This window comes from Vombatus ursinus, unplaced genomic scaffold, assembly GCF_900497805.2.
Source record: "Vombatus ursinus unplaced genomic scaffold, bare-nosed wombat genome assembly UNPS02014799.1, whole genome shotgun sequence".
In the NCBI taxonomy this organism is placed as follows: domain Eukaryota; kingdom Metazoa; phylum Chordata; class Mammalia; order Diprotodontia; family Vombatidae; genus Vombatus; species Vombatus ursinus.
In genome coordinates this window covers 28487555-28509652 of record NW_020954577.1, presented here as the reverse complement: position 1 = coordinate 28509652, position 22098 = coordinate 28487555, and the positions used below count along the sequence as shown (strand labels likewise).

The window sequence follows — 22098 nt, the reverse complement described above, 5'->3', positions numbered from 1 at the left end:
ACTCGCAATAGTATCCTCACCTCATGCTCACTCTAAGTCTTGACGAATGGGGGAAATCAATCACTAGTTATTAAATCAACTTAAAAAAAAAAACAAACAAACAACAAACCTTACATATGAAGAAACTTTTTGTTGTTGTTGTTGCCAATGGCCTTTTAAAACTTGTGTTAATTTACAAGGAAAAAATTATTAGAATAGTTTAACTGTAGACATACAACAAAACATTTAACATCCTTCTTTCAGTTCTCTCGTCCCTGGTAGTGAGATTTTTTTACAAAATCGTGCCAATAGGAAGCAAATAACTAGACAACCAATTAAGGCCTACATTTCATGCACTAATTTGGTTAGTGCTCCTAGACAGACGATGGCTTGAGAGTGATTACTTATCAGAGTGACCTATAAGAGGCTGCTGTCAACCACACCTTACCCTCAGTAAATAACTTCCCACATCCTTGCGTGTGTAATCTCTCTCTTCTCTCCTTTCCATGGATCCGATTGTGCTTTTATTTATACTAATGAATGCCTGCTATGCTGTTTAGCCTTTTCTGTTTTATTATACTTCTCCCAAATTCCCAGTAGCTTATGAATGAATAATGACCAAGTATTTAAATGCCAGTGATAATCATTAAATAACTTAAATTCCTTAGTGAGTAAAGCCAAAATGAATAATGTATAAAATTATGAAAACAGTTTCATGACCAATTAAGAAACATAAATTTGCATGTAAGGCTTCAAGGAACATGTTTATCTAGAGACTATTTAAAAAACACCAATAGCTGTCTGTCCCAAAGCTCCCGCCCTCTTCATTTTCACATCAGCTTGTTGTGTTTCCCACTTCCAAAAAGACTAAATCGTTATTACCTCAGACCTAGTTCACAGATAAACACCTTAATCCATTTTCAAATGCATTACCAGCAATGATATTAATTTATAGATAATCTCATGCCAAAAAAACACTCATGCAGCAGGTCCAGAGCTAAGAGCTTAAGGCGAAAGTTGGAGTCAGATGAAAATTGCTCTTTGAAAATTCAGAGCCTGCTAGACTGAAAACCTTTCCCTGAAGAGTGTGCTCTCTTCCATGGTGCAGTCCCTGCGTTACTTTCTCCACGATCTAATGATTACAACACAGGTACAAGGGAGGTGCGTGGGATGCTCTAGCCGTAACAAAACACACATGACCAAACCATTCTGGTTTTAGGCCATGAAATTTTATTTTTAGTGTAAATTGCATATGAAAACATATAAAAAGCATTATAAAAATAAATAATTTTAGAAATAGCAATTACCTGGCTCCCTGTAACAGTTAATCTGTGGCAGTTCCAGGGCTACACTGTAGCATTCCCGGGGGCAAAACACACATTATAGGGGTTTTAACAGGATGGGTAGAATATAAAATCTTTAAAAAAAATCTCTGTATATACATGCGTATACATACACACTTCTATGTATGTCTGGTCCATCTAAAAATATACATACCTGCATATACACACCCACACACCACACCCACATACAGCCAGAGCTGCTGCAGTTCAAGAATCTGTTATAACTATTAGCCAAACAAAGGGGACCATAAGAGAGATTTCAAGTAATTATCATTTCACATTGACGTCTTCCCCAAGTTCGAACTGGACTGAGCACTACCAAGTGATGGGCGTGCTGAAATCCCTGCAGCATGATTGATTTAGAGAATAAACCTGAAAGCCTGATCTCTGGAAGGAAACGACTGGGACAGTCACGATCCATGAGACTGAAAACACTTCTGGACTCACTCCAGCTCCGGCCCCTGACCGTGATCCTCAGAGTCATCTACTGTGAGGAGCCCAAAACTGTTGCTGACGTGATCATGTAAGGACCCGGTTCCCAAGGAGATGCCCACTCGGTGCTTCGTCCGGCTGGCGTCCCTCTTCCTTGGCTTCTTCTTTCTGGTTTTTGACTTTTCCTTCTGGGAAAGGCATTCTGAAGGGACAGCAGATTTCAGGGCATGGAAGAGCTGGTTGTAAAGCTGCCACGCTCTCGGGCACACGCTCAGGATGCTTTCTGCTGAGGATGAAGCAGAAAGTTCTTGAGAGAGCCCATGGACTAGAGTCCCACTGTAGAGCCTGTCCAAGTGGAAAAGAAAGCACATCACTGCCCTCGCTGAGGGACGAGAGGACAGATGCCATAGCTTCAAACTGCACCGAGAATTTTGGCATTTTGCAGTAAGCCACAGTAGGGTGAAAATTCCAATTAGATACTCAAGGGATCCCTCTATTTATTTACTTCTGAAGCTGTGTAAAGTCTTCCCTAAAAGAACTAACTTCTGGCTACAGTCCCGTTGAGGACGGAAAGGTCACAAAAGTTAGTCTTGACCTGGAAGCATCTAATGTACTTACTTATTAATGAGTAAAATGCTAGAAATTCAGGTTACAGATAGTGTCAGGGTAAGCAGGCTTGTCAATAAATTTAAAACAAACTCGCTAGATTAGAAAAGCCAGTTATTAGAAATAAGATCAAGTAGTTCATTTTAAAACAACTATCACTCAACAGTAGAAACTGGTTAGGTATGTCCACTGAAGAGACAGGCACAACACAGAGGATCGATAGGGAGCTGGAATGGTTCTCAGGCCATCCAGTGCAAAGAAATGGCCTCATGGCATTTAAGGGACCTTGGCAAAGTTACAGAAGTGAGATTTGAACCCAGGTTCCCTGGCTCTGGAGGTCAGGGTTCTTTCCACTGTACCATGTTGCCCTAAAGAGCTGACCTTTAAACAAGAAAATCTGGACCTAGGTTCTGCTTCTGACACACACAAGCAGAGTGACCATGGCCACAACACTAAATTTTTCAGTGTTCCAGCTAATTCTTTTAAGACTTTATTATAGAGGGGCAGCTAGGTGGTGCAGTGGATAGAGCATCGGCCCTGAAGTCAGGAGGACCTGAGTTCAAAATTGACCTCAGACCAAACACTTGACATTTACTAGCTGTGTGACCTTGGGCAAGTCACTTAACCCCAACTGCCTTAAAAAAAAAAAAGACTTAATTACAGAAAAATTGCTAGAACTTCATAAGGGTGTGGTGGGGACTTACCACCCAAAACAGAACAAAACATCTAGATTTGGGGGCCTAAACTGACCAACTGTAGAACAAGTCCTAATTTTTTGGTCTGGCACTATGAATTTACTGGTCTAGAGCTTTCTCTTAGGATGGAAAGACAGTACTGCTTTTGAAAAACAACCTAACTGACCCATTAACAGAGAAAGACCAGGAAATAATTATTTTGCTATCATCACAACAGTGGGCTTGAAGTCAAAGAGTCCTAATCCCCTCCCCCCCCAAATGAAATCTGATCCTTATCCCTCTCCTGCACTTTTCTGGGCCTGGAGTAATTGCAACTGGCTTATCTTACCACGTGAGGTCGGGCTCTGGTAAAGGTGTCAATAGAAGCTGATTGAGATAGAATCCCATCTGGAGGCAGCACTGCCACTGACAGAACACATGGGCTGTATCCAAATTCAATTTTCTTTGCAGTTTATTTTCTTTCACTTTAAGAAACTGGTCACACAGCAGCTTAGCCCCATCCACATGCAATCCCTCATTATCTAGAGGAAAAAGAAAGTAGTGTTTGCAAAGGCTTTCAGATGGTCTCTACCTATACAGACTCAAAGGCAATGACCAAATGGAAACACCATTTTTATTGTGAAAAATCTTCTCTACTCTGACACTTTGCTACTTTAATTTTAAATACCTGAGTTTTGAAGGCATCTGAATTCAAATACTCTACTGAAAATTCTCTTCTGAATCTTAAACTTAACTGTGCCAAATACTTGGCTTAGAATAGTTTCCAGAACACCGGTCATATTTCCAGGACAAAGTCTTACACCATATAAGCCCATGCTGTTTTTCCCATTCCTGATCATATATTAACTGAAGATTATGGGGGGAAGCTAGAATATGACTATACAATTTTCTGTAGTTGTAGGCATTTGTTTTATTACAGACAGCAGTGATAGATAACCATCTCAGGAAAGAAATCACTCCTGAACTGGCAGCATCTCTGGTGAAATACAATGACCATTCTCTCTGAATCTGGAGGAAGAAATGAAATGGGCAAATGTTCTGTATATCAAAAACACATTATCTGCATAAGCTCGGGTCAGGGAGCATCAATGTGGCAGATGGTGGTCCTATCACATTAGAAGCTATGAATCGATAAAGAACGTCACCCTCTCTCTCTCCCGTCCCCGCCTTTTCTAAATTTCAGGTATAGTATAAACGAATTCCTGGAAGAGCACACGCTGTAGACTCCAGACACCCACCAGGCTCACGGGTCATCTTGTGCAGCTGCCCACACAGCATCCCCATCAGTAAAGCCTGCACATGATGCAGTGTGGCTTTGGCTTCTAAGGACTGCAACCAAAAGCAAGTGACAGCGACAGGCAGCTTCCAGGACGCGGGGAGCGGGTCCAAGACACCCTCTTTCACTTTCAGGGTTTCTAGCAGAAGACTCTTGCGCTTAGAGAGAGAAAGCTGAAAACACACAGCACACGGGGTCTCAGTCACGTTTAGAGAAACTTGATGCTTTTTCTTGTGTGCAAATATAGGATTAAACAATACAAATGAAACATCAGTTTCAACTGTTAAGCTTACGGTGTTAAATACTGGATGAAAGGACCACGCTTGTAGCTTTGGGGGACAAAAATAGCTCACACATGCAGAGCTCTTGAAGGCTTACCAAATGCCTTCCACATATCATATCTCATTTAACTGGATTCCTACACAAAACTTCTGAGGTAGGGGTTATTTTTATAAAAATTAAGTCTGTTCATAGGTTCACCGATCGAGAGCCCAACCCCTTCATTTTAGAGATGAGGAAACTGAGGCTTAGGGAGGGGAAGTGTACAGGGTCACACAGGTGGTTTCAGGGGCAGGATCTGAACTCCTGACCCCAGAGCCAGTGCTTTTTCTAAGCTGCTTAGATCCTACCTTTAAATAACTAAATGAAGTTTGAAGTCTGGGGGACCGGGAAGATGGTGGACCCAGTGGCAAAAAACAGGTAAGGACGAACAGGACTTGGGAGAGGATGGATTTTATGTAGAACACAGTGAGATTGAGCTGTCAGTCACACTGCCCGGCCTGCCTGTGTGTTTCTCTCACCTCCAGGCCTTTGGCCACACCGTGCCTTCTACATCACCACTTCCACAAATTAAATCCTACCCACCGTCCAAGGAACACATCAGTGCTCCCTCCTCTACAGTCCCTTTCCTCATGACCCCAGCCAGAGGAGCAGAGACATCTTTCCTTTTCTCTACACTGTGCCAAGCACTCTACGCCACTTCACCACCCTTATTACATATTGTTTTGAAGGCAGTGGTGGAACGGAAAGGGTAATGGACCTGACATAGGTATTGTGGTTTGTGACCAAGTTACTTTTTCCATCTGTTAGATTGGATTATATAGTGTGTCCCCCATAACCTACTTATGCTTACAACTCCATGAAGACTTTTTGGGTCTTGCGGTATTATTGCTAAGGTCCCTTACCACTCCAATGCGTGAGGATGGTTTTTATTACTGTTCTCTGCCCAGGAAAAGGCAGTGTGGTATAGTGGAAAGGACACTACACTAGGAGTTGGGGGATGTTCAGGCTGATTCTACTTACCTGATTATGATGTATCACAAGTCACTGAATCTCTTCTTGGCTGTATCCTCCAGATCATGCCCTCTAACTGCAGGTGTCCCTCAGGATTGTCCTGGGCCCTCTTCTCTTCTCCCTTTATACCACCTCACTTGGTCATCTCATCAGCTCCCATGGATTTAACTTCCATCTCTATTGATGATTCTATAATCTACCTATCCGGCCCCCACAACCTCTCTACTGACCTCCGACTGCCTTTCAGACACCTCAAATTGGATGTCAAGTAGACTTCTTAAACTCAACATGTCCAAAACTGAACTCATTGTCTTTCCCCCTCACTCCTCACCCCATCTTCCTAACTTCCCTATTACTACTGGGGGCAACAGGCTCCAGATTCTTTGACTCCCACAACCCACATTCTAGAATATGAATCGGTCACTGATGATCTATAGCTCCCATATGCAGGGCCATTACTACCACAATCCTGAAACACTTACCTCAGTCAATCTGCCTAATTCCCGATATTCCTCTGGGAGCTTCACTGCATGAGTAACTACTGTTCCAATATTCTTATCAATCCTTTCTACCTCACTAAAAGCCATTGGTTGTTTAGACACTGTGCTCTGGGACACATTATTGAGATCTGGAGAAGAATTCTGAAGAAGCCCATATATGACTTTCCGAATGGACACAGAGACGACGTGGGCACTTGGACGCTGCATGTTCTCCACCTGTGTCTGAAGAATAGTCCGCCGTAATGACAAAGCATCACAAACAAAAGGAGAAAGTTGCCCTTTCGCCAAAGCCAGCTGTATCCATTCGGGTAAGCCCAGGTTGGTGGCACAGGGAGATACATAAGCACCATGCTGGAAGAAATCCTGCAGCTTCACTGGAGATGGCTGGTATTCCTCCATTGAACCACAAAGCAGCTCTCTAACCATTTCTCTATCGTTCGTCTTCAGGCACTTCACAAAATTATTTAAGGCTTCAGCGGGCTCATTAAAATTAGACAGCCAGTTCAGGAGTCCCAGAATCCGCTGGTGCTTTCTCCCTTTGGTGTTGGAGGTTCCAGGGGTGAGACTCATTCTACTGACGACTGTATCCAGGGCAGGCAAATTGATGTAGTCATTACCACACAGCACAGCAAAGAGAGGCAGCAGGGCTTTATTCATGTTGTTGAAATGACTGCAGAACTTATCTACAGAGAAGCGTCTGGCAGGGATATAGTAGTGAAGTGTATCTTTAATCACAGTCAGGTTTTTCCACTGAAAACCAATCAGAGGACAAAAGCCAGCTTTCAGGTCAAAAATGCAAAAATCACTATCCATCGTTAATACAGGACAATTCCAATGGTTAGCAAGTGTCATAATGTCTCTGTCGGCTTCTGAGAAGCACTGGACAAAGTCTACGTGAAGCTTGTTCAAGACTTGAATGAATACTTCACGGATGAGTAAAGGCAGTAGATTTCCTCTCCCACCAACAGAAAGGGAATGTGCCACCTGGATCTTCTCCCGGGCTCTGTCTTTTAAGGTGAGGAGTTTTTTATCGGAAACGTCACAGCCTCCATCTAATACAACATATGGATGAATTTTACAAGCAAAGAGTGATTCAAAGAATCTCTGAGTAACATCGGTAAAAGAATCATAGTCTCCCCCGTGCTGGAGGTCCACATTTGAATCAAAACACAGTCGATGGAAAAGTGCATAGCCGTCAATGATAATTTTGGTGTCCCTCAACTTCAGATCAACGAAGAATTGACTGCTGTGATCTTCCACGTAGCTCATTAGTCCACGGATACCCATGCTGATGCTCTAAGGAACTGCCTTCAAGATAAAAAAAAATACACACCAAGTTTTCAATGAAGTTGTTGGAATCCTGAAGGCTCCTGAAGACTGAAGAAGGATATCTGTCCCCGGGCTTAAAATGGCATTAAGACTTTTGGGACACTGGGTATAAAAGTGAGTGCTTTCCACCATCCTAAAAACCAACTGGGGGGGCAGCTAAGTGGCGCAGTAGATAGATCACTGGCCCTGAAGTCAGGAGGACCTGAGTTCAAATCCGGCCTCAGACCAAACACTTGGCATTTGCTAGCTGTGTGACCCTGGGCAAGTCACTTAACCCCAATTGCCTAAAAAAACCCAAACCAAACAAACAATAACAACCAACTAGAAACTATGTTAGGAGCTCTGACGATACCCAGGTCGAAGTGGATAGAGCAGCGGTCCCGAAGAGCCTAGTTCAAATCCAGCTTCAGACACTTGACACTTATAGCTGTGTGACCCTAGGCAAGTCACTTAACACCACCCCCTCTCCAATTGCCTCACAAAAAGAAAAGAAAAAAGAAAAGGAACCCTTTTTCAAAAGATAAATCCAAAGGTAAAAAAAAATAAACTTCAGTTTCATAATTTAACTAAATTAGAAGAACAAGAAACATAAGGTGAGTTGAGAGAGAATGAAAGACTTAGTAAGTTTGGAAGGCTGTATTCTAGAAGAAAATGTACTCAAGACGCCCAGGGGTGTCCTCTTGTATTGTTAACTGTGGTGAATGAAAATTCTGAAACAGGGCTCCAAGTAATGAAGAAATTAGTTTATTAAATAGGCCAATCAGTGACCATTAATTTATTGATTGTTGGCCAGCCGACCGAGTAAATTAATTTCTTCATTACTTGGAGACGTGTTTCTCAGAATTTTCATTGGCCACAGCTGGGGACCAGCTAGGGCTTCTTTGAGCTGCAATTTCCAGAGTAACTCTGGAATAGGCAGGAATCAGGAGACTTCACAGAAGCAGCTGGGAGGGTGGGATAATTACGTAAGGGGGAATGAGCCAAGAGACCCAGGAAGTTGGAGAGGAAGGGGTTAAGGCCGGCTGGAGGCAAGATCAAAGATGGAGGCAGGGTTGAAGAAGTAAGGAAGGAAGCAAGTAAAGCAGGGTCGAGGACCTGGGGAGAAACTGAGCAGATGCTATCTGAAGACTGAATTTTTGTGGCCATCTCCATCAATCTACTCCAAAGGTACTAGCTGCTTATGTGCTTGGGATTTCTGTCCCATACAACTAGCCTTAAATCTTTCAATGTCTGATAATTAAAAGAGCCCTACCTGGGCCACAGTGACTCCCCGGCTCAATTAGTTTTTGTCTTAGACCAGATGTCACAGAACTTAAACACTTGCTTTTTTTGGCATCACCGATTCAATGTGCAGTTCTCCCCTGTCCCATACTATGATGAGTCTTTCTAAAAAAAAAGACAAAAAAACACCAAAATTCTTACTTTTTTTTTTTTTTTTAAAGATATGGTCTCCAAGGTTAAGGTCTCCTGTTAAGGTTTCAGGAATCCCTCCCAAAGGGTCATGTGGTTCAGCTGGAAAGCCTACCTACAGGCCTGGTACTCTGGTTATGCTAATAGAAGGCAAGGGGAGGGGCTGTTTTAGAACCTAGAGACCATTTCTCCCAACCCAAACAAATTGGCAGGTTAGGGCCACAGACAAGTTACCACCCCCACCGTCCCCTCTTCTGCTGATTAGCCACAATAGGGAAAAAGCAGCTTGGTTTTTAATCATGGAAGTACATACAAAAAAAAAAAATCCCATGAAACGTTACTGATACTACTACTTTCAAATCTGCCTATATGTTTTTAACTTTCTTAAAACGAATTTCAAAGAACGCTACTCAGATTCTCACTAGAATAATTTCAACATTTATAAAAACATACAAGCTATTGACAACCTCACTGTGGGAGTAGCCAATTACTGGAAGCTGCAGCACATAGAAACACTCACAACAGACACAGAACATATATTATTCTTACCTAGAGAAGGTCAAAGTTCATACTGGAGGAGAGATTCAAAATCTCAGCTGAGGGTTTCCCAAGAAAGGCCGTTTTTACAGGTAAGAAAACTTCACCAGGGTGTACTCCCCAAGGAGGAACACTTTCCAGGAGACCTTGAGCCAGATGGGTCACTTTGCCGGTCACCAGCTGCGGTGAACGGTAATCAAAGATGGGAAGGGAGGCTCACACACCTTAAATCAGGTGTTTCAAGATCAAGCCACCTTCTTAGCAGGAGGAGCTCAAGACTTTTAGCTCACCTCCTCATTAAATGTGACTAATCAGGGTTGTTTCACTTGTCAGGGGAGTTCCCCCTCAGAAGGTACACACACAATTTATGGTGTTTCAGAGTCTCCCTTTGCATCTTTGATTATCATTTTCTGCTGAACAAAATGGAAATTTTCAGTGTCCCTTGAAATTCTAATTAGCTGACCAATCATTTAGAAATAAGCTTCATTTCCCATGGAATCTTAAAGGATTAATTTGTGTGGGAAGTAATGATTTGAGATTTTAGAAATGTCTTTTGCAATTTTAGAAGCTGTGGGTCTTTTAGACATAGGATGCCATTTCTTTTTTGTCATTGGACCACGGCTGCCTTATATATGAATATTATATTTGGAACCAGTATTGTTCATTTCCCCACCCCTAGAAATCATTATTAGTTGGTGCCATTTGGAAATTTTTTAAAAAAGCTTCACTGGAGGCAGGTAGGTGGCACAGTGTATAGAGCACCGCCCAGGAAGTCAGAAGGACCTGAGTTCAAATCCAGCCTCTGCCCAAACACTCGGCACTTACTAGATGTGTGACCCTGGGCAAGTCACGTCGCCCTGCGTGCCTCAGTTTCCCCATCTGTAAAATGAGCCGGAGAAGGCAGCCACTCCAGGATCTCTGCCAAGAAAACCCCACGTGGGGTCACGAGAAGCAGTAACCTCGTGGCCCGGTGTGTGGCGCAGCTCTCAACCTCAGTTTAAAGCGATTTAAGGGTCGCTCATGGGCTTTGAGGCTCGTGTCGCTCCTGGGGCGCCCAGGACAACAACGCGGCCAGCCAAGAGGCTCGGACACTGCTCGCTGCATTTCCCCCGGACCCCGACAACGGGACTCCATCTTCTTGGTGTCCGGGGGTCATTCATTGCGGGGAAACGACCCTGACTTGCCCAGGGTCGCATGGCTATCTGAGGCCGCATTTGAACTCGTGCCTCCTTGACTCCAGGCCAGGCGCTCTATCCATAGCGCCACCCAGCCGCCCTGCATACAGACAGGGCTCGATAATTGCTCTCGCATTGAAATGAGCAGGAAGGAATCCAGGCTCCGCCCCGCCCCCTCCTCCTCCCTGCCCCCCCCACCCCCCCAGCGTTCCATCCGGGCCTCCTTCCTACCTCCGCGTGGCGGCAGCGGCCGCGGGCCCTACCGGCTCTTCCTCGTGCGCCCAAGGGCCCAGCTGTGCAGAGTGGGCGAGGAAGTTCACGGCCGGAAGTCCTGGCGGAACACGGCTAGCGCGAGACTAAGGCACCGGAAGTGGCCGGATGTGACGTGACCCACAGAGCTCTACCTTCCCAGGCGTTCCACCCTTCGACTGCTGCCCCGGGATCCCTTTATGCGGGGCCATGGGGGACACGGGCGAGGGTAGGGATGCTCCGGGAGGCCAGGGAGACGCGAACGTTTCACTTTGCCCATCCCTGGATCGGCGCCTCAGCTGCTTCCGCCTCCCGACCCGTCATGTCCGCCTCCCACACTTCCCCGCGCCCGTCTCCTAGCGACGCCGCTCACTTTGATCACGTGATCGGGGGGGGCGTGGCGTCATCTGTGGCTGGGGAAGGAGGCGGAGGCGGGCGCGGCTGCCCCGAGGCTTGGGCCCCTACCCCGGCCCCGCAGCCGCCCCCGGCTCCGCACCTCCTCCGGGGACAGGTAAAGGTGAGCGGCGCCGGGCTCCGGGTCAGGGCCTGCGGCTCGGCCCTTCCTCCTGAGTCCCCCGTCTTCGTCTCCCCCGCGGCTCTCCGGGTGACCCTTGCAGGTGCCAAGCGACGCGGGGGGTGGAGATTCCGGGCGTGGGGACGGTCGCCCCCTCCCCAGGGTCCGGCCGAGCTCTGGGGCAGCCTTGGCTAACCTGGGGCCCCTGGAGGCTGCCCCAGTGCTCCCTCCTGCCTTCTTGCCAGAGTCCCTTCTCTAGTCCTACGAGGCGAGGCAAGCAAGCTGCGGGTGCGGATCCCGTCCTCTTGGGTTGCCCTTGTTGTCCGGCATAGAAGGAAGCCCAGGCTTGTGAAGTCTCAGTAACTAGCAATAATGCTAACAGTGCACCTTCTTACCAGTATCTCTCTTTATCCTCACAACCAGTCTGGGAGACAGGTGCTGTTATTATCCCCATTTCACAGATAAGAAAACCGAGGTAGGCAGTATGTCCAGTCATACATCTAGTAATTGACTATTTACAGCTTCGTAGCGGTTATCTGGGAAGTGGACCTAGAGTGCTGAGTCTTAGAGGTTAGGTAGATTTGAACCTAGTTCAGTACAATTCACAGGCCAGTATCCCTCAAAGCTAGTTCAGTTTGCGAGTTGGGCAGGCAGAGATGAATCCTTGGGCCTGCAGGGAAAGAATATGAGTTAGTTGAGGGCAGGGACCCTGTCTGTACATTTCCCTGTCTCCTTGGTTTTTAACGCAGTGCTTGGCACATAGCACCTAACAGATTCGTGACTTGACTGGACACTAGTCTCATAACATTCCACTTTCCAAATCGGACATTTCCATAGCCTACTGAGTCAGATGAGAGTCACCAGGAAAATGAGAGTCACCAGGAAAATACTAGAGTTTTCTTCCCAAATAACTTGGCCAAAGTGCCTTTTATGAAAGGATACCTGTATACCTAAACACAAAAATGGTATACTTGGATCCTTTCTAACCTTGAAAGTTTTTCTATTTTCAGTCACGTATGCAATAGATTTCCCTAATGTTTCCTTTTCCTGATATTGATATTTTAAAATTACTCTGTATCCTCTTGATATCATACACATAATCAGAAATAAAAATCTGTTATTTTTAGTGAGAACTATGGGTTGAGCAGAGGGCAAAGAGCTCAGCTTTCAGCTGGTAATCCCAGTGCTGATATGGGCAAGGATAGGCTTCTGTGTTTTGGCTTTTTCTTCTAAAATAAGGCAACTGATAGCTTCTTCAGGAGAGTACCGTAAGACTTGACACATTAGATTGAGCCGTCCAGTGTTCATGATTAATTGCCACTGCTAATCACAAAGGCTGTTAGCAGAACATGCCAGCACCACAACAGATGGCATTTAGAATATTTCCACACCTTGTGTTGTCATTTTAAGTGACAGTTTTGTAACTTATTATGGCTTTAGAGAGGTTAGATATGGTAAAATGCTTTAAAAAAATCAAGCATTCTGCATCATTTATAACAAACATTTTAATAGTTCCTTGACTTTTCTGGGACTCATTTCCTCAACTATAAAATGAGGGTGTTAGTAATTAATTTGTAAAATAACTAATTTACATAGCACCTTTGGAGTTTACAAAGGTCTTTCCTTCTTACAACCTTGTGAGACAGATAGTGAAGTATTCTCTTCATTTTGTAGAGAAGGAAACAGAGGGACAAAGATTTAAAGTGACTTGCCCATGGTCACAAAGTTAATAAATGCTAGGAATTGAATCCAGGTTTCTGGAATGAGTGCTTGAATCATTGTCTCCACTATATCATTGTTTTTTGGATGCTAATATTACTTCTCAATATTCTGAGGAGTGTGAAAAAACAAATTAGTGATCATTATTTGACATCTTTTTTTAACCCATTAATAAACTTTGAATAGATTTTTTTTTACCAATGCCAGTATTAAAAAAAAAAAGCCAACATTTTACAACTTCTTTGCCCTCAAAAGATTCAGATGATTTTTTAAGACTATCAAGTATAACAGATCCCTTAGCTACTATTAAAATAGAACTTGGCGATTGATGTGTATTGAGAATGCTGTGACTTATTTTTTGTTCTTTGATGAGGTTTAAAATGAATTCCAGAAATAGGATGTAATTGTTATATTTAAGTTAGATATTCTTTAGGATATGGAGTAAGGAGTTACTCTTTTCATCCTCCTGGTCCATCTTTGCCCCTGCAAATGTTACCTGTATAATGACTACAGAAACCTTGATTATAAATCTATAGTGACCAGCATAGAAGCAGCTTGATGGGGTAGAATTAGGAACACCTGGGTTCAGGTTCTGCCTTTGAGACCTGCTGACCTGTCCAGGGTCACTTAACCTCTCAAAGACTGTAAAATGTGGAACAATTCCAAATTTACATTGTTAGAGGGAGTTTTCTTACAGTGAATTCCTTAAAGCAATGCAATCTCTAGTCTGGGTTCTCCCCCACCCGTCAGCAGGAGCATTTTCTTGGCTTGATCCTAACCCATTTGAGTACTTGCTGTTTGTTATCCAAAAAGTATGTGAATTCAGAATGCGGAGAATAGGTGAACATGTAGGAATAGATTGAAGCATTTAGATGAGTAAGAGATGATACAGCTTCTAGGACTTTTGCAAAGTTGCAGTTAGTTTTATGAAATCTGGACAAACCAAAAAAAGAAAGCCACCTTCTATACAGTAGCCCACTCTCTGCTGGAATCACCAGCACTCAAGGTAACACGTGTGCAGCTCTGAACTCATTGAGGCTGGCACGGCGGCGGTGTCCGTATGACAGTGACAGACTTGAGTATTTTGTCAGTATGTTGGCGTACTGTGTCAAATCTGACATTTGAAATTTTCATCTTTAAGGAATTGCTCTGTGATCCCCACTTGGATGAATGTGACCATTTCTTAGGAGACCTGCATTCTAAATCTCTATAAATGAATAAACATATTCAGTAGTATTTGGAGTGATGCTCAAATTCCAAGAAGCTGCCAAGTGTGTGAGTGTATCAACAACTGTTTCCACTTGCCCAGAGACGTGGATTGCAAGGCGATACGTACTTCAGCATAAGCTTGGAAGTGGCAGCTTTGGAACGGTTTATCTGGTTTCGGATCAGAAAGCAAAACCGGGAGAAGAATTGTAAGTAAATACTCATCCTGAGAATCTTCAGTTCCCTGCCCTGTGTCTGACAGCTCAGGTTAGTGGGGTGTCAACCAAGGTGCAGTCTTCTACAAATAATTGTGTAGTAAAAGAGAAAGAAATCGGACTTGTTTTTTTGCCCAATGTTTCGACACATTTAAAGGCATTTCAGCACATAGTGATTAACATTTGTAGAAAAGCTGAGGAACGATTGGGATAGAAGAGGTTAAATTAAGACTCAGGGGCCTATCGCAATCTCCAGTCAACATGGCTGAACTCTTCCTGAGGTTTCCCTCTTGGTCATTTTTTCTCATTCTCTAGTCCTTCATCTCTTGTCACACAAAGACTTCTTCCCTGCCACCTACAAACGTGGCCAGGTCTCTGCGTGACTAAAGAACCTGACTCGGACATCCCCTTCAACTGTTATCTTCGCCCTTTCAGAGCCAAACTCCTCCCTGTGCTTGTTACGTCTATTTTCTCACTCCCCACTGACTTCCTGACCTGTTGCAGTTGGCCTTTGAACCCTCCGCTAGACTAAAACTCTTTTTCCAAGGTTCCAGTGACTGGCTGCTTAGTGTAGGGGCCTTTTCTCAGTCCTTGTGCTACTTGACCCCTCTAGCTTTTGACCCTTGTCAGTAACACACACCTCCTGGATCCTTTTGTTGGCTGTGGTGACCCTGTGCTGCCCATTTTCTGCAGGAACCTCTCAGAACATTCCTTCTCAGTCTGTTGTGCTGGCCAGCCTTCCATCTCTTACTCATTAAGCATGGATACCCCCCAACCCCCTGGTTCTGTTTCCTTCACCCCCCCAACATACACATACAAAAACATGTACATAGATATATATTCTCTTTAGGTGATCTCATCGTCTCTTATCGATTCAGTATGTTCCCTTTCATTTGATGCCAAGAGGTTTCTGGAAGATAACATTCCGCCAAAGAGAAACTTAAATAGTGGGAGATGAAATCTAAATTCCTGTTAGACCATAAGGTTCTACAGTTCTGTTTTTTGTTTGTTTGTTTGTTTAGGTGAGGCATTTGGGGTTAAGTGACTTGCCCAAAGTCACACGGGTAGTGTTATGTGTCTGAAGCCAGATTTGAGCTCAGGTCCTCCTGACTCCAGGGCCGGTGCTCTATCCGCTGCACCACCTAGCTGCCCCTAGGTTCTACGTTTTCGATGTGATTTCAGAGACAGCAGTAGAGAAAGTCCGGATTGAAAGGAAAGACAGTTGTGCATCTGAAACACGAGAGAAAGAGTGAACCAAACGGACTCGTGAAGCAAAATGCCAGCCTTACATTCCAGGCGACCACATTGCCAGTTAGACTCACATAAAGCAAACTCTGCGGTACCCTCTTATTGGGGAGTCCAGCCACTGAGACCACCCAGAAAGGGCCTTTAGGTCATGTTTGTTCTGTGGCTTGTTATTTTACAAAGCACCTGTGGGTATGGTCAGTTACTCTACCAATTACAGGTGACTTTAAAAAATAGCATTTCATAATGTACAAAAACAATGTATGTTTGAAACTAAGTTCTTTAAAACTATGTAGTGTAAAATAAAAGTTCTCTTCATCTTATATAAGTAAAAGCATCTCCTTTGCAAAAAAACCAAAACCCAAACCACCTTCATATGCAGATCCCTGTGCTGGTTGCTTGGATGATGGAAAGGGAAACATGGTTTCTCCTCTCACAGAGTTCTGGTAGAGCAATTTTTGTCCTTAGCTTGTTCATATGCCATAGAAGGTTTGTGAACTGGAATGGTACCAGTGCTGTTATTTCATTTTAAAGGTTAAGGGGCAACTACGTGGTACGGTGGATAGAGCTCCAGTCCCGGAGTCAGGAGGTCAGAGTTCAAATCTGGTCTCAGACACTAGCTGTGTGACCCTGGGCAAGTCACTTAACCCTGGACCCCCCCCCCCCAAAAAAAAAGATGACCATTATGAATAGTCAATATTTTAGCGTTTGAAATATAAATGATTCATTTTGTTACATTTTGGTTTTTAATATCTATAAATGAACCATTTTGTAATGGCTTATAATGGAAGAACAAAGGCATTGTTTTTGTTATTTAAAACTTAGCATGATGTCTACTACAAGTAGCGTCACGTTTGGATGCCTGTCTGCCTGTCTTTGAGTGAAGACCCTTCTCTTCTCCTCCCAGAAGAGCTAGCTTCCTGTGGTGGAGAACACAAGAATTTCTTTCCATTTGACATTCACTGGACCACCTCTGTGGAGGTCACAGGAGAACGCCCAGACACTTTGTTCTTTGTTCATCTATCTGGGCAGACCCATTGATGTCAGAGTCGGCGAGGACAGCAGCTCTTCCTCAGCCGGTCCTTCCTTTGATCTTCCTGTCCGAAGGCAGATCCAGTCTGCGCAACAGTTTGAAAACATGTACTTCATAATATTTGGTATCTTTTGATATTTAGTCTGAGCCAATCTTGAGAAACTCCTGGAAGTGAGGGAACTTCTTCATCTTTTTCCAGCTCTGTAATTTGTCATTAAACCTCTTGGAGGCAGCACTATACCACACATGTGTAATAACGTACTCTAAACTATCAATAGCATATTTTTGTTGAATTGCCGTGTGGTAGGTAATTTCACAGTGTGATAAAGCTGAAAAATAACTATAGATGTGACATTTGCATGATGAATATTCTGGACTTCTTTTTCTTTTGAAATTTTCCTTTTTGGTTGTCAGGTTAAAACTGAATTTAATTGTTAAAATGAGCAGTTGTCTCTGGTAATGGCATTTGATAGCAAGATTTCTTAACTTCAGTTTGTCGTGAAATTAATAAAAGAACATTTTTTATGCTTCTTACTATCAAAAGAACTTTGCTGTAGCAGCTAATATGATCGCTATTACTTACATTCTCAGTAAGGTGCAAGTTTATAAGATCCTTCTCTTTGTTGAAAAGCTGGAAGATATGATTTTTATTTTAGTTTACAGACTCAAAAGCTTGTTGAAAATGAAATGATTACTCTGGTAAATCAAGGAAGACAAATAATTCTACTTATAAAATATTGCATGCAATTAAAGTTTTACTGCTCCAAGGAACAACTGAGCTTATCATTATTATTATTATTATTATGAATATTATGATTATTATTTGGTAATTTTGACTGAGTGCAAAATTTTGGTTATGTTATTTGGTAGTGTGGCATGCTTAAGAGAGTTTAATTTAGTTTTCAGGAAAGTCTGTTTTGGAGAGTACCCAAATAGAAGTTTAATTATTTTGAATTTGAACTGATTAGATTCCCAGATGTGGTAGTAGGCACATGTGTTCATTAAATAGTTGTTTCTTTCCTGTTACAATTTCAGTCAGTCGATATTTGTTTTGCACTTGTCACGCGCTCAACACGTTCAGTTCATTTGTGTCCAACTCTGTGTACGGCCCTTGTGACCTCTGCTGTCCATCAGAGTCTGTCTGAGTTCGTGTTCGTCGTTTCCCTGACACTATCTATCCATCTCGTCCCCTGCTGTCCCCTTCTCCTTTTGCTTTCGATCTTTCCCATCATCAGGGAACATTTATAAGCAAACACCTATTGCGTATAAAAGAATAAATACAGTAATAATAGCTAACATTTATATAGCGCCTACTGTGTGTCAGTACTGTGGTAAGCACTTTACAAATATTATCTCATTTGAGCCTAAAACTTCCCTGGGAGGGAGGTGCTGTTATTATCCCCATTTTACAGATGAGGAAACTGAGGCAGACAGAGGCCAACAGACTTGCCTGGTAAATATAAAAGGTCGTTGTGAGGCTGGATTTGAACTTGTGTCTTCCTGACTCTAGGCCCCTCATTCTGTCCACCATGGTGCCCCTACAAAACTGTTAAATATAAGGCAGGGAGCCTGCTAGCGGTTGGGATTAGGAAAGACTTCACGTAAAGAGGTGATGCTCACAAGTGTCCTGAGGGAAGACAGGGCTTCTCTGAAGCAACCGGGAGACTGGGCTGCACTCAGGCCTGTGGGCGGGCCAGTGCCCAGGTGTGAATCTGGATAGGAAGTGTCGTGGGTGAGGAACAGAGGGCAGCCGTTCTGGCAGCCAGTGGAGCTCAGGAAAGCGGGATGGGGCTGGGGGGAGCGTATATGTGGTGGGGCTGGACCGATGGCCTCGGGCGGAGTGGGCTTTAAAGCCTAACCTGGAGATTCCGGTTGGTCCTAGAAGCTACCAGGGTTTATTGAAAAGGAGAGTGACATAGTTAGGGTTGTACTTAAGGAAAATCACATTGGCAGGAGTGTGCAGATGGAGTGGAATGGGGAGAGATTGGAGGCTGGGAAACCCACTGGAAGGCTGTGGGCAGCAGGTGGTGAGGGCCTGAGGTGGGGGGAGGTGTTGTGGAGGCGGAAACATCTGGCAACAGAGGACAAACGTAGGGAGAGGTGGAGGGCAAAACTGAGGTTATGGACCTGGGAAACGGAAGGAATGGGGGTACCTTCCACAGAAAAAGGGAAGTCTGCCAAGAGGGGAAGTTTTGGTGGGCAAGATAAGGAGTTGTGTTTTGGACATGCGATGTTTGAAGTGTCTGCAGGCAGCTGGGGATGTGGGGGGGGGGGGTGTGGGCTGGATGTCTCTACCTGTGAGTCATTGACATCGATAGAATCATTAAAGCCATGACAGCTGGTAGTCATCGAGAGAGAGTGGAGGGAGAGGTGGAGGGGACTCAGCAAACACTCAGAGTGAAGGGCGTGATAGGGGTGATGAGCCAGAAAGGAGTATGAGAAGGACCAGCTGATGGGCAGGAGGAGAAGCAGGAGAGAGCGGTGTCATGAAAATCCAGAAGGGGGAGCATGTCCAGAAACAAGGGATGGTCAGCAGTGTCTGATGTAACACACGGGTCAGAAAGATTAGGCCTGAGAAAGGACCATTAGATTTGGAAATTAAGAGATGGAATGGTAGGACCTCCTGGTTAGATCTAGGACCTATGTAAGTGTTTTAATTAAGGAGGTGTAAGACTTGTGGATAACAGTGAGATCCAGGATGTGACCTGAGGCAGCACCTATCTCAGAGCAGTTGTGAGGATCAGGTGAGACAGTATTTCATAAAGCACTTAATACAGTGCCTGGCACATAGCAGGCACTTGATACAAGCTCATGGAACTTATGGAGACTGAGGCATTGGGAGATTAGGGAGTTTGAAGCACTATCAGTAAGGATACTTGGGTCCCCTGTTGTGGTTTGTCCCTCATTCTTGAAGAGGACCATGACATCAGGAAGGCGATGTCCTGACCTGCAAGTGAATTGGATTTAAGTGAGGCAGGGCTGTGCAAAGTCACCAGCCTCACTCTCTCCTCTGGAGACATCTGGGTCCGGTGGCCAGAGATACATCAGGATGACTGGAGATGGCCCCGCTTTGGGTCCCCTAGTATGAGGGTAGAAGGTGGAAAGGAGAGGATTTACTTTGATTTACTTCAAAGTCTTGATAAAATATGAGTCAGATAGTAAAAACAGAGGAAGAGAAGAGTTGGGAATAGCTATGGTGATATCTTCTCAACTGGTAATTTTTTTCTTTCTTTTTTTTGAATCACAAAGACTTAAAATATTCATTCCTTTTCTTTTTTTTTTTTTTAAGGCAATTGGGGTTAAGTGACTTGCCCAGGGTCACACAGCTAGTACGTGTCAAGTGTTTGCTCTGAGGTCGGATTTGAACTCAGGTCTTCCTGACTTCAGGGCCGGTGCTGTATCCACTGTGCCACCCGGCAGCCCCTCAAGTATTCGTTCCTTAATTCATTCCAAATATCTACATGGAGAATGGAAAATGAAATATATAGTTTGGGAAGCCACTAGAAATATAGTTTGGCATATACATATATATACACAGAGAGTATGTGAGATATAATATAGAATATAATATTATACAGAACAAATATGGACTATAATAAAATACAGAAAAAACTGGACAGATAGCGGCAGGATAATTGAATCCGTGTGAGTACATGAGATTGTGAAGTGAGAAAGTATTGAAGGAGAAGAAGGGCTAGGACTGAGCCTTGGTTCTCATCCCTCGAGTGCAGAAGGTAGATGGTCTAGCAGAGAGGTAAGAAGGAAGAGCAGAGGGAGAATGGTATCGAGGAAGCTGAGGGAAGAGCGATGATTCTGATTTCTGTCCTCCTGGATCCAATTTCCGATGCAGTTGATGGAAAGCTACTTCTCGGCAGCTCCTGTTCTTTCTAAGACCATCTTTTGTTCTTGATCCCGTCCTCTTCTGACTCCAAGAGCTTGACCCTTCGTCAGTTCTTTGCCTTTGTCTACTGGCTCTTTCCCTGAGCCATACAAATATGCCCATTCCTCCCTTACCCTTAAAAAGCTTTCATTTCACTCCCCTGACTCCTAATTATCTCTTCTTGCTTTCCGAGCCAAACTCCTAGAAAAAAGTTGTTTATCCTCACTGCCCCTCCTTGCTCATCTCCCACTTGCTTCTCAACCCTTTGCACTCTGACTTCTGACCTCACCAGTGGACTGAAACTGCCTTCTCCCAGGTCACCAAGGAACTTTTACCTCTTCAGCCCCTTTTAGGTTCTCCTCAGCCCTTATCTTCACACTTTGCTGGGTTCGACTTGAGTACTGCCTCCTCCTGGGTGGCTTTGCCTCTTGACTTTGATGATACTTGAAATGAGCCTTGAAGGAAGATAAAGATTCTGAAAGGCTGAGTTAAGATAGGACATTCTCTTGGGCAGGTGGTGCTCCTTAATCACAGATATTAGGGAAGTCTGCTAGCCATTGGGCAAGAGGAAGGAAGGAAGGAAGTAGTGAAAAAGCCTACATGACAAAGGGGGCACTCATCGTGAGAGTGGAGGCTGAGGCAGCCCTTCTCCATCATTGTCCTTGCCAGGGGCCAGGACCTCAGCCTGGCTGGGCTGTCAGTGTTGGCAGCCACTGTGCTTGGCCTCAGCCCCCTGGATTCCACGTTGAAGGAGGCTGACCGGGTGCCACGTTTGCAGATTGAATGGCACGGAAGACATGGGAAGAGAGGACGAGGCAGCCGCTTCTTCCCTAGGGGCCAGTAGCACATGGAAGGGTCGGGTGTCGGCAAGACCTCAATTCCAGTCCTTCTGAGAGAACAGCAATGGGACAGGAACGTCCACAATGCCTCTTCTCTCTTCTGAGGAGGTGGCGCTTCCTCTCTTTGGTGGCAGCCTCCACCTGCCTGGGTCCCGGGGGTGACAGGGCTGAGTATGTTGGGACAGAGGATGAAAGAGGCATTCCTTCCGTTTGAGCATGGCAGCCAGGAGGTTTCCAGGCTTAACCTTTGTGAGGGGCTTGGTCTTAGGGCTGGGCCTGAGGTTTTCAATTTAGAGCCAAAAGGGATCTTGGGGATCACAGAATTTGGGAGTTGAAAGGGACTGCAGCAGCCGTCTGGTTCAGAGCATCCACTTTACATATAGAAGCACTGAGGTAAAATGGCGGGGCCTAAGGTCATGACCTTAATAAACAGCACAGGTGGTGACCAGACCTTCCCAAAACTGCTTTGTCTCTAATCTATGGGTTCCTTACGCATCGACTGACTTCTGCAGGAAAGCGTCTGTGGGTATAAGATGACACCCACCAACAAGCACTTAATACAGAGACAAAAATTAAATCGTTTAGGAGACACAGCATATGTACAAAATAAATAGAAGGTAATT

General features: G+C 44.4%; 2 protein-coding genes across 12 annotated transcripts in view; one reads left to right on the top strand and one right to left on the bottom strand.

Annotated features, from left to right (window-relative positions):
- Positions 1-181: 181 nt before the first annotated feature.
- Positions 182-10894, bottom strand: ASTE1 (asteroid homolog 1). Of its 9 annotated transcripts, none has more exons than XM_027872159.1 (7): positions 10807-10894; positions 9413-9810; positions 8706-8839; positions 6107-7432; positions 4294-4504; positions 3384-3576; positions 182-2099 (listed from the first exon to the last, which is right to left on the bottom strand). In XM_027872159.1, exons 4-7 carry the CDS (start codon positions 7409-7411, stop codon positions 1766-1768), a joined length of 2043 nt encoding a protein of 680 aa, XP_027727960.1. In that variant the 5' UTR covers positions 7412-7432; positions 8706-8839; positions 9413-9810; positions 10807-10894; the 3' UTR covers positions 182-1765. The 9 variants fall into 9 exon arrangements, with proteins under 9 accessions (XP_027727960.1, XP_027727963.1, XP_027727962.1 ...); XM_027872162.1 differs by having other exon boundaries at positions 8706-8835; XM_027872161.1 differs by having other exon boundaries at positions 9413-9580; positions 10807-10877.
- A 385-nt stretch (positions 10895-11279) lies between these two features.
- The window catches only part of NEK11 (NIMA related kinase 11), a 272217-nt gene continuing 261398 nt past the window's right edge, over positions 11280-22098 (top strand). The window contains exons 1-2 of one of the 3 annotated variants that reach the window (XM_027872170.1): positions 11280-11341; positions 14199-14472. In XM_027872170.1, the coding sequence (XP_027727971.1) occupies positions 14303-14472 (170 nt within the window). In that variant the 5' untranslated portion in view covers positions 11280-11341; positions 14199-14302. Of the gene's footprint in view, positions 11442-11558; positions 11627-14198; positions 14473-22098 lie in introns of those variants that run through there. The other 2 variants (XM_027872168.1, XM_027872169.1) reach the window with 2 other exon arrangements.

Excerpts from the sequence above, each read along its gene's own strand:
- ASTE1 (XM_027872159.1), bottom strand. The coding sequence starts at position 7,411 with ATGGGTATCCGTGGACTAATGAGCTACGTGGAAGATCACAGCAGTCAA. Across the intron at positions 4,505-6,106 it reads AATTAGGCAGATTGACTGAG|CTTTCTCTCTCTAAGCGCAA; the intron begins GTAAGTGTTTCA and ends GTGTGTTTTCAG. Across the intron at positions 2,100-3,383 it reads CCAGAGCCCGACCTCACGTG|GCTCTACAGTGGGACTCTAG; the intron begins GTAAGATAAGCC and ends CCACTTGGACAG.